The following is a 12,423-nucleotide window of genomic DNA, read 5'->3' as shown; positions in this document are numbered from 1 at the left end:
ACTAGTAAGTACTCAGAGAGTCAATGAAAGAATACATGAATGAGCACATAGTCTTAGTTGTGACTCTGTAGAAAAAGGAGATGGCAGGCAATATCCAGGATAAATCACTAAATTATCCACCATTGTCTAGTCTGATAAAAGTTCCCTAGGACAACGGTGGAAGAGTGTGGTAGGGACATTTAGGGATGATTCTCTATCTGAAATTAAGTAAGGAGAGGGGGCTACTCCATTACTAGCCATGGCTTGGACACTCATTTCCCATGAGTTAGACTGAGTTGCAAGGCCTGCACTTTTACACTTGCACTAATATCTAAGCTTGTAACAAACAAGCAAGCAAGGCACAGGTTTTTCTTTGCTTACTTCATTTGTCCAGGGTTCTAAAAATGCAAATGTCCATTATGTCAAGTACATCTGTCAATAAAGTGAGTCTCTAGGATATAAGAAAACACTTTCATAATTATATAAATTCAAGTAATTTAAAATATAATGTGTTTCAAAAATAAATAATAGTTATGTTTAGCAGTTGTGTGAAGAATACAGAATATGCTCCCAGACTGGAGAGAGAGGATTAAATCCCAATTATTTACTTGCTGTAGAATTTTAACCAAGAGATTAAATATCTGTATGTCTTACTTTCTGCAACTGCACAACATTGGGTATATTAACACCACCTCTCAAAGGGTTGTTGTAAGGAATAAATGTATATATTAATTAGAACAATGACCAGCATAGTGTGTGTGTATATGTGTTTTAATAGAGTATATATAGATAGAGTAGTATATATTTAGTCTGATGTGGTGATTTCTGATATGCATTAACTATATCCATAGAAAAGGACTAGCAGCTACAAATATGCCTGTAAGACCATACCCAAAAAATGCTTTGGGGAAAATCTTACACCTCAGTGTTCTGAAACTATCTTATTTGTAGTTCAACCACATCATTACAAGGTCATACAGATTAAAGGAAAAGTTGCTGGGCTGTTTATCAGGAGATCTGGCTTTCAGCCTCAGCTATGTCATGAATTAACTGGCTGGCCTATGTTAATCAGTTAATCCATGCCTCATTGTCTGCAGCTAGCTTTATCAACCTCACATAGATATTATGGAGAAGCAGATAAATGGTCCTAAGTCTAACACTGAAGTTTTTACTAAATTTTGAATTTATTCTTGTATGTAATTTAAGAAGTGGTCTAGTTTCAGTTTTTGCATGTTTCTGTCCAATTTTCCCAATACCATTTATTGAATAGACTATCTTTAGTCCATTGTATGTTTTTGCCACCTTTGTAAAATATTGGTTATAAAGGTATAGGTTTAGCTCTGGACTCTCTGTTGTGTTCCAGTAATCCATATGTCTATTTTTATGCCAGTACTATGCTGTTTTAATTACCATGGCCCTGTAGTATAGTTTGGCATTAGATTGTGTGATTCTTCCAATTTCCTTCTTCTTTCTCAAGACTGCAGTGGCTATTCAGGTTCTTTTGTGGTTCCATATGAGGGGGGGACCCAAAACACCCTAGAATTATCTTCTGGTAGATGTACCCTTTGTAATATAGGCTTCTCCCATTAAGTGAGTGTTCTAGGAACCCATCTGTATCAGTGTACCAGCTGGCATTATTGTGGGAGGCTACATTTGGCTTCAGTGGAATTTTTTTAAAAACTCTTTTAAGGTGTTTGCCCATTTCATGGTGGATGATTTATTAATGCACCTGCCCACACTGCACTGAATGTTAAGCAGGTTTTGACCAAAAAATAGCATGATCCCCCATCCTCCACCCTCCCTATTCATTTGATCTCACCCTGAGTGACTATTTTTTGTTTTTCAGATGAATAAAAAAGTCCTCAAAGGGAAACATTCACTGACATGGAAGAGGAGAAGTAAAAAAATGGTAAAAACACAAAAGAACATCAAAATTGATGAGTTCAAAAACTGCTTTGAGCAGAGGAAAAAAACATCTCAATAAGTGTATTGCATCAAATGGAGAGTATTTTGAAGGTGAACAAAGCTTAAATATGTAAGAATAAATACACAAATTTTATAAATAAATTTCATTTTGATGGCCCCCAATATATTTTTGTAATATTTATTTGTTCTAGTTCTGTGAAATATATCATTGGCATTTTGATATGAATTGCTTTAAATCTATAGTTTGCTTTGGGTAGTATGGGCATTTTGATGATATTAATTCTTCCTATCATTAAACATGATATGCAATTCTACTTACTTGTACATTCTTTAATTTCTTTCTTTAGTTACAATTTTATGAGTATAAGTCTTGTACATCCTTGGTTAAATTTGTTCATAGGTATTTTATTCTTTTTGAAGCAGTTATGAATGGGATTGTTTTCTTAGTTTCTCATTCTGATAGTTCATTATTGGCATATAAAAATGAAACCAATTTCTGGATATTTATTTTGTATCCTGCTACTTTGATAATTTATCAGTTCTAGTAGCTTGTGTGTGTGTGTGTGTGTGTGTATGTGTGTATGTCTGTGTGTAATCTTTAGGGTTCTTTATATACAGTATCACATCATCTGCAAATAATGACAGTTTTACTTCTTTCTTCCCAGTTTGGATTCCTTTTATTTCTTCTTCTTGTCTGATTGCTCAGACTAGAACTTCCAGTACTATAGTGAATAAGACCGGTGAAAGCAGACATCTGTCTTGTTCCTGATCTTAAGGAAAACACTTGTAGTTTTTGCCTGTTGTGTATGATATTGGCTGTGGATTTCTCATTTATGGCCTTTATTATATTGAGATACGTTCCTTTTATTTCCACTTTGCTGAGAGTTTTTATCATGAATGGGCTGTGGATTTTAACAAGTGCTTTTTCTGTGTCTATCATATGATCTTGTGGTTTTATACTTCACTTGGTTTATATGGTGTATCAGGTTGATTTGTGCATATTGTACCAACTTTGCATCCCTGAGATAAATCCCACTTGATCATAGTATATGATCTTTTTAATGTATTGCTGAATTTGGTTTTCTAATATAATATTTTGTCGATGATTTTAGTGATTGTGTTTAACAGGTATGTTGGCATATAGTTTTCTTTCTTTGTAATGTCTTATCTGGTTTTGGAAGTACGATAATGCTGGCCTCATAAAATGAGCTTGGGAGTCTTCCCTCCTTTTGAAATTTTGAAATTGTTTGAGAAGGATAGGTGTTAGATCTTCCCTGAATGTTTGGTAAAATTTAACTGTGAAGCCACTCATTCCAAGGGTTTTTTTTGGTGGGAGGAGAGTATTTTGATTACTGCTTTGATTTCATGAGTTGTGATCTGTCTATTCTAATTCTCTGATTCTTCCTGATTTAGTTTTGAAGGTTATATGTTTCTAGGAATTTATCCATTTCATCCAGGTTGTCCAATTTGTCAGTATATAGTTGTTTGTTATATTTTCTTACTATCTTTAGTTTTTCTTTGGTGTCAGTTGTTAATTTTCCTCTTTCATTCATTATCTTATTTATTTGGGTCCTCTCTTTTTTTTTTATTTGATGAGTGTGATTAAAGGTTTTTTAATCTAGTTTATCTTTTCAAAGAACCAGATCTTGGATTCATTGATTTTTTTATTGTTTTATAGATTCTATTTCATTTTTCTGCTCTTATTTTTATTATTTCCTTCCTCCTATACACTTTGGGCTTGTTTATTGTTATTTTCAAGTTCATTTAAGTGTAAAGTTAGATTTTTTTTGAGCTTTTTGTTTTCTGAGATACAATTGTAATGATATGAATTTCCCTCTAAAACTGCTTTTATTCTTTCCAACACATTTTGGGTTATTGTGTTCTTATTTTCATTTATTTCAGGTACGCTTTGATTTCTTCTTTGATCTCATTGTTAACCTATTAGTTGTTTAGTAACATGTTATTTAGCTTAATAATCAAAATCTTAGAAGAAAACAAGCAATAAAATATTCGACATTTCTTGTAACAATATTTTTCTCATATATCTACTTAGGCAAAGGAAACAAGTAAAATAAACTAATGGGACTACATCAAACTTAAAAGGTTTTACACAGAAAAGGAAACCATCAACAAAATTAAAAGACTACCCTGTGAAGAGAGAACATATTCATGGATACCATCTGATAAAGGCTTAATATAAAAAAGTATAAAGAACTTATAAACTCAATACCAAAAAACAAACAATTCCATGAAAAAAAAAGGGCAAAAGACCTAAATAGATACTTCTCCAAAGAGGACATACAGATGGTCATAGACATATGAAAAGATGCTCAATGTCACTAATTATCAGAGAAAGTCAAATTAAAACCACAATGAGATATCACTTCACATATCAGAATGGTTTCCATCAATAGATCAACAAACAATTACATGTTGAAGAGAATGTGGACAAAGGAGAACCTTTTTGTACTGTTGGTAGGAATGCAGATTGGTGCAGCCACTATAGAAAACAGTATGGAGATACCTCAAAAAATTAAAAATGGTTCTGCCTTTTGACCTAGCAATCCCACTTCTGGGAATATATTTGAAGGGACCCAAAACACTAATTAGAAAGAACATAAGCACTTCTATTTTCATTTAAGCATTATTTATAATAGCGAAGAATTGGAAGCACCCCATTTGTCCATCAGTAGTTGAGTGAATAAAAAAATGATGAAACATTTACACTTCGAAATACAACTTGGCTGTAAAAAGAACATTTTTGTCAATTGCAACAGCATGTATGAACCTGGAGGACATTATGTAAGTGAAATAAACCAGCCAGAAAATACAAATGCCATATGATTTCACTCATATGTGGACTCTAATGATTTAACTAAACTAACAAGCAAAACAGAGACAGATTTACAGATTGAGAGCAGACTGTGAGCTGTGGAGAGGGTTGTAGATTGGAGGAATAAAAAAGGTAAAAAAAGAAAGAGAAGGAACTTACAAATACAGACAACATTGTGGTAATTGAGGAGTGGAAAGGTGATGGGTAGAGGTGAAAGAGGGTATAGTGGGGATTAAAGGTGATAGAAATGAAATAAAAGAAGCCAAAAATAAAATGGCTCTAAATCATATACAGTTCTGCTCTTAAATAAGAGGTCTAGAACCCATACTGTTTCCTTTCTCTCTTAAAGGCTCTTACAGAATAAATATTCCTGGAATTACCCATTATCATTCTATTCTATTCATCCCTCTCTCTCTTTTCCTTCTATAATGTTGTTCTAGGAATGAGTGAATCCTGTTACTTCTTCTTGGACATTGTTATTATTATTGTACTTTGGGCCTGAATCAACTCAGAGGCATGTTAGGTTTGATCCTTGTTTTAGGCCCATTTATTATTTCTTATTTCCAAGCTATAAATAGTTAAAGCAAGATGAAATCAAGAAGTGAAAACAATAAATTTTTTTTTAAAAAAGAAAAAGTAGAGCCAGTTAAATAGCTAGAGTCTTTGCCTAAGGTCTGGAGAGGGCACAGTGCATACTGCATATCTCAGGATCCTGTCTTCAGTGCCCTACTACAATCCATCCCTGTGTTGGATGGTTGTAAAGGCCAGGCTCTTCTCACTATTCAGAAAATTGCAATGAGAGAAAAGACATATTCTTGTTCACAAGATAGTGTTGTTTGAGACCAGACTGCAAAGACATTTATATTTTTGCCCTCATTGCCTATCCTGATCACTGTTTCTTCCCCTAGGGTTTTGATTGTATAGTTTCCTAGGTCATGACAAATATCAACAGTCTTCATTATGGCAGTGTAGAATTAAGTCATTAGAGAAGAAAATCTAACTTTTTCTAATAGCTATTGAAACTGGTGTCCTTAACCATTCCTTGAATAAAGTAAGTTTTAACTCTTTTATACCTTTAATCTTCACATATTTCATTTTTTCACATTCTTTAAAATGATTTTATTTGTTTATTTTAGAGAGAGGGTAAGGGAAGGAGTAAGAGAGAGAGAGAGAGAGAGAGAGAAACAGTGATGTGAGAGAGAAACACATTGATTGGTTGCCTGTTGTACATGCCCCAATTGGAGACCAAAACTGCAGTCTAAGCATGTGCCCTGACCTAGAATTGAACTGGTGACCTTTCATTTTGCAGGACTATGCCCAAACAACTGAGGCATACTGGTCAGGACCATTTTGTTCACATTCTTTTCAAAATTTGATTCTCAGAACACAGATCCATATCCTACAAGGTTATGACTCACATATATTACTTCTCTCCAAGATCTAGGCAATCAACTTCTAATTAATACACCCTACATTTATACTAGTTGCTTTAACAGACCTCAATAAAGGAGACTGCAGTAAAGATGACAGCATATATGTGACAGTGTCCTTCCGTATTTCAGATATGCACATAACCATCTATTTTACACTTAATGGATTCCAGCACAGAATAAATAATAAAGTATCACTGCTGCACACTCAAGGCAAATTAAAGTCAATGCATCTGAGACTTCAGCAATGAACTGACACTGACTGGATACGAGTTGCAACTCATAAAAGTAACTTTAATTAAGGATTTGCCTGGAGGTCTGGAAATAGGCTGCTCAGGTGGGACTAAATTTAGATTGAAATTATGCAGAGTTCTGGAGGGCATGTACTTTCCCTCTAGCCCAACAAAACACTCCATCAGTCTTCAAGCCATCAGTACTCACCATTCTTGCAGAGCAGCACAGTCAGAGAGTCCTGAGAAGAAGAATTGATATAGAGCAAGAGGCTGGGTGTCTGGGCTGTCATAAAGCTAAGTGCAATGTTTTCCTTAGATGGAGCCGATTCTGCATAAATGGCTGAGGATGACCAGCTTAGATTCTTCATCACTGGGTAGGGTTCTTGAAACATGTAAGTAACTGAAGTGCCAGCCTCAAAAAGAGCAGAAATCTCTGCAAAATATAAGAGGAGAAAACACATATTTAAGTATTTAGTTGACTACTCTAGATATAGTAATAGCTTGGTTATTGTTGCTATGTAATGTTCTACTACATTAATAATATGGTATGCTTTCCACAATAATTCTGCCACAAGTGGCAGAAGTCATTATTCTCATATACAAATAAGAAACATGAGGCTTCCAGAGGTTAACCTTGAAAAAGATTGCATAGCTAAAAGAGAGCTAGGATTTGCATCATGAAATTTATGCCCTGTTTAATATATATTTGTAGAATAACTGCCCTGTGTCAGGCTCATTTTTCAAGAAGCAAAGACAAAATATCCCTGCCTGCAACATAGTATAGAGAAATTGCACTGGAGCCATCTTACTTTCAAAACTGGGATGCTCTCAGTTCTGGTTTGTGTTTTTCTTGTGTATTTGAAGGATTTGAAGTGGGTCCTAAATTACTGAGAGTGGGACACTGGGAGGCAGCAGCAATGCTCTATGGTGTTGGGTGAAGGGTGAGGATCTATGGAAATAAAAGAGAGGAGATGCATGGAAACAGTAAGAAAGACATAGATTTCCTACTCCCAGACTCAACATTTTAGATGTCTAGGAATTGGTGTCTAATCCCCCAAAAGACAGAAGTTTTGGACAAATAGGCCTCATATGAAAAACCATCCCATATCACAACACATTGCATAGAGTTCTGACACCACCATGAGAAAAGGAGGCATCCAGACACTGATGACATTCATTAGAACATGCCACCCCAGACCCTTCCTGCATAATGTCCTCACATCCACTATTAGTTTAGTGGAACTATTATGGGATTTGGCTTCAGCACTGGAGCTGAAGTTTCACTTGATTTCATATTAGCTGTATAGTTCCAAGCCAGTAGGGGAACCCTGTGGAGACCATTTTCTCATCTGGCAAATGAGAAGCATAAAACTGACTTCAACAGTATTGCTGTGTGGATAAATAAGATAATGTGTGTAAAGCACTTAAGAGAGTTACTCACTCAGTTTGAACTCATAGACTCCCATATTAGAAGATAATTTAAACAGAAGCCCTTTCTATTTTCTTCCTGTAAAAAATCTGTTTATTGACTATACTTCCATCTAAATGCTGAAATATTTTCTTCTTTTAATTAATGTTGTCTCTAAACAGTAAAGGTTCCTTCTTAGAACAACGTAGCTTAGTTCTGGTAGCAAACCTCTGTCATAAAAATAGCACAATAAATGTGAACTGATATTGGCATCATTAATTTCCTTTTCCAACTGATATGTGGAAAATTCCTAGTTCTCCATGAAATTCTGTTATTGAATTGATGTCTCCTAAAACATAATCAAACCTGACTTTTGCTTTCTAATTTTATTGCAATTTTTCTACTTTTGTGAAAACTCTGTAATAGCCTGTAACCACGTCAAAAATTAAAATTGCGTCTTTATGTATATTGTTAGCAGATTGGAAATACCAGTTTATTTTTACTAAAGGTTCAGGGAAAGGGTTCACATTTATCATGCAGGTTACATCAGTACTCCTGATTACAAAGATATGCAACAAAGATTTGTGACAGTGAAGATACAGATTAATTATCATCTTGATTTGAACACTTTCCTTGAGTAAACTGACTTTCTTGGGGACATTTCACCTGCATTTTGACTTACTATTGGCTAGTTGATAGAAAAATGGTTTTTATTTGATGTTCGTACATGTGTTCAAATATAATTCATATCATTCCATTATGTAGCATATTAAATATGGACACGTATAGTATACTTTTCTTTACTTGAGATGGGAAATTAAAATGAAAAGTTTTTTTAACTAGAAATTTCCACCAAATTTCTCTCCTCCCACCTCCTCTATTCCTAATATTTTTTATCATTTAGGCATTGTCAATCCCAATATAAATGAAATTCAGCAAAACACCTGGATTCTCTTAGTCTCTCAGCTTCTTATATTTCATAATCTAAGAGTTTAAGCTCTCCAATCACATTTAAGCTCTCTGATTTTTCTGAACACCCCAAAACTATTGGGATAAATAGAAGAAAAATTTTGACTTTTAAGGTGTTTATCAATGGCCATCATGGTACTCTAGGACCACAATACCACTATTAGCACATCTCTTAAGCACTTACCTAGTGAAAGAACTGTGCTGATTACATTCTAAAAAGACAGGGTACACATTTTTAAAAAAGTAACACTGATGGAAGGCAGTCTAGTATGTGATGCATGAGTGACAGAAAATAATTCCCAGAATTGGATGTCATCATGGGCCAGAGTAGCCTGAGAAGACCTGAATGAAAAGCTCAACATTGGTTAAGCCTCAACATGTGGGAAGAGAAGTAAGTCGCTAGAAAGCAGGGTGGTGCTACAGGGGTGTGTGTCTGAGCCAGCCCCGTAATCTGACAGACTTGGAAATTGAAACTTGGTTGTGTGCCATTCTCCACTCCACTGGATGTCACTTAACCTCAGGTTATTCAAGTATAAATAGGGATGAATTCAGTATTGTGATGGGTAGAAGGATTGGAAGCAATTATGTAAAACTGTGGCACATAGTAGGAAGTCAATAAACAATAAGCTAGTTTGAATAACAGTCATAGAGTTAAATTAAGAATTAGAAAAATTATGAATACCAATCCTAGGTAATGAGTAGGCTAGTGGTTACCTAAAAATCAGTTAGATTTTTAAAAAGATTTTATTTATTTATTTTTAGAGAGGGGAAGGGAGGGAGAAAGAGAGAGAGAGAAACATCAATGTGTGGTTGCCTCTCATGTGGTCCCCACTAGGGACCTGGTCCACAACCCAGGCATGTGCCCCGACTGGGAATTGAACCTGAGGTGCTTTGGTTCTCAGCCCATACTCAATCCACTGAGCTATGCCAGCCAGGGAAAAATCAGATTTTAATTAAACACATCTAACTAACTAGAAATAAAACAACAAACTAAATAAGAAATAAAACAATTAGCATAATATTAACATTCATTATTGAAATTTTCTTATGATAATGGCCCCGTTCATATGTTCTTTTATGACTCTTTGTCATTTACCAATGTATATTGTAATATTTATAGATAAAGTAATATGATATCTGGAATTAACTTCAAAATAATAAGATAAATGGATGTGAGCATACAGATTAAATAAAAATAGTCATGAGTTGATAAATTCAAGCTAAATAATGGGTACATGGGTTCTAAAACTCTTCTCTCTACCACAGTGTATAATTTCATTTTTCTGTAATAAAAAGTAAAAAATATATATACATTGTCAGGATGGTAAATATTAGAGAATTTTTTAAATAGGTTTTATGCAATTAGTAAAGTGTACCTAAATATAAATATGATTTCTCACTGTAATTCTATTACTAAGGAAATAATTGATTAATGCACTTATTACAGCATTATCTACATGCAAACATTAGAATAATTTAAAATTCCAAAATATGAACAAGCATTTAGTGAGACTTTATATGTCTGGCATTATCGCATGGGCTTTTTGAAGTGCTTGTTGAATGGTCACCACAACCCTTTGTAGAGGATTCCTGAGTTTTCCACATTTTTATATCTATAGCTGAGAAAACCAGGAATCACAGGTTGAGTTATATAACCAGTTTCACAGCTGCAGATTGCAGATGAGCTAGAATCTGAACATAAGAATACCTGGTGGCAGAATCCCATTTTTGCTAAGGTAAAATACTCTGGTAGTAGTATGTGTTACATAAACAGAAGCAATTCCACCAGATGGAATATATTGCAGTCATTAAAACTGACAAATTTATGTAAGAATAACAGTAACCAGAGGAGATGGAGGAGGGGGATAAAAAGGGAAAGAAGAAGAAGGATCGTCAAGGAACAAGTATAAAAGACCCAAGGATAAAGCCAAAGGTGGGTAGGATTGAGCGTGAAAAGTAGTGGTGGGTAGGGCAGTGGGGGATGGTTGGGGGAAAGTGGAGAAAACTGTGCTTGAACAATAATTTAAAAAATGAATGTGACAAAATAAAACATTCAGGATATAAAATGTAATGGACAGACATCTTAGCTATATCGAATGCAAAGAAAAGAGCTAGAAGGAAATCAAATGTTCTTTTTTATTGTTGTCTTTGAGTAGACTGAGTTTTTATTTTTCTAGATGTACAAATGTGTTACCAATTAGAATTCCAAATATGCTACCTAATGATTTTAATTTAAAAATAAATTAAATGACAATATAATGGCAGTCATACCCAGATTATTCAGACAATAGTGGGGCTGGAGGTGGGTTAAAGATAAGCACACATCAAAAATGATGTTGGAACAACTGGGCCTCCACAAACAAAACAAGAAAGTTGAACCCCTACCTTACACCATATTCAAAAATTAATTCAAAATAGATCCAAGGCTAAATGTAAGAGCTAAAACTAGAAAACACTTAGAAAAAACTATGACCATAATTCATCATGGCCTTGGATTAGACAATGATTCCTTAGATATAACTCCCAAAGCACAAGCCACAAAAGAAAAAAATAAAGATAAATTAGACTCATCCAAATAAAAAAGAACTTTTGTTCTTAAAAAGATACTATTAAAAACTAAAAAACAGAACATTTGCAAATCATATATCTAAATAAGAAAATATATTCAAAATATACAAAGAATTCCTACAACTGCATAATAAAAAGAAAAAAAAAAGCCAATTTAAAAGTGGGCAAGATATTTGAATGAATACTGCACCAAAGAAGATAAACACATGGGTAGTAAATACATAAAAAAATGTTTAATATTAGTAGTCATTAGGGAAATGCAAATCAAAACCACCATAATATACCATTTCATGTGTTCACAGTGGAATGTCTATTATCAAAAAAGGCTGACAACAACTGGTGAAAACATGGACAAATCAAAATCCTCATATTTTATTGATGAGAATGTAAAATGGAGCATCCACTTTAAAAAATTTGACACTTTCTCAAAAACTGTAAACATTGCCCCATAAATCCCCTCTCTAGGTCCATATGTAAGGGAATAGACAACAAAAGTTCATACAAAAACATGTGCAGGAATGTTACTAGCAGCATTATTCATAATAACACACACATACACGCAAAAAGAGGAACATTCCAAACAATCAACTGATAAATGGATGAGCAAACTGTGGTACCTCCAGACACTGGAATACTCTTGGGGAAATAAAATTAAATAAGTACTGAAAATTTCTACAATATAGATTAACATTGAAAACATGATAAGTGAGAGAAACCAGATCCCAGATAGCCATATATTATATGATTCTATTTATATGAAATATTCAGAATAGGAAGATCCATGGAGACAGAAAGTACATTAGTAGTTTCCAGGAACTAGGAAAGACATGAATGGGGAATTGCTGCTAATGGGTATAAGGTTTCTTTGGGGGAAATGATGAAAATGGTCTGAAATTAGATAGCAGTGATGGTTGCACAACTTTGAATCTCCTAAAACCCTATAAATTGTACATTTTAAAACTTTGAGTATCATGATATATAAATTAAATCTCAAGTAAAAAAACACACAAAACAAAAAACTACATATGTGAATCCTTACCACAATTCTGTACAGAATAAAATTAGGATCCTATAGGA

The 12,423-nt window shown here is 34.0% G+C and overlaps 1 protein-coding gene across 1 annotated transcript in view; it reads right to left on the bottom strand.

The window, feature by feature from the left end:
- The window catches only part of CNTNAP5 (contactin associated protein family member 5), a 959,167-nt gene that overhangs the window by 136,604 nt on the left and 810,140 nt on the right, over positions 1–12,423 (bottom strand). Inside the window, exon 19 of the mRNA XM_036022576.1 lies at positions 6,610–6,834. Within this exon, the coding sequence (XP_035878469.1) occupies positions 6,610–6,834 (225 nt within the window). The remainder of the gene's footprint in view (positions 1–6,609; positions 6,835–12,423) is intronic.

This window comes from Phyllostomus discolor, chromosome 4 (assembly GCF_004126475.2).
Source record: "Phyllostomus discolor isolate MPI-MPIP mPhyDis1 chromosome 4, mPhyDis1.pri.v3, whole genome shotgun sequence".
Taxonomy (NCBI): Eukaryota; Metazoa; Chordata; class Mammalia; order Chiroptera; family Phyllostomidae; genus Phyllostomus; species Phyllostomus discolor.
The sequence above is the reverse complement of the archived record's forward strand: the minus strand, read 5'-3'. Positions and strand labels throughout refer to the sequence as shown.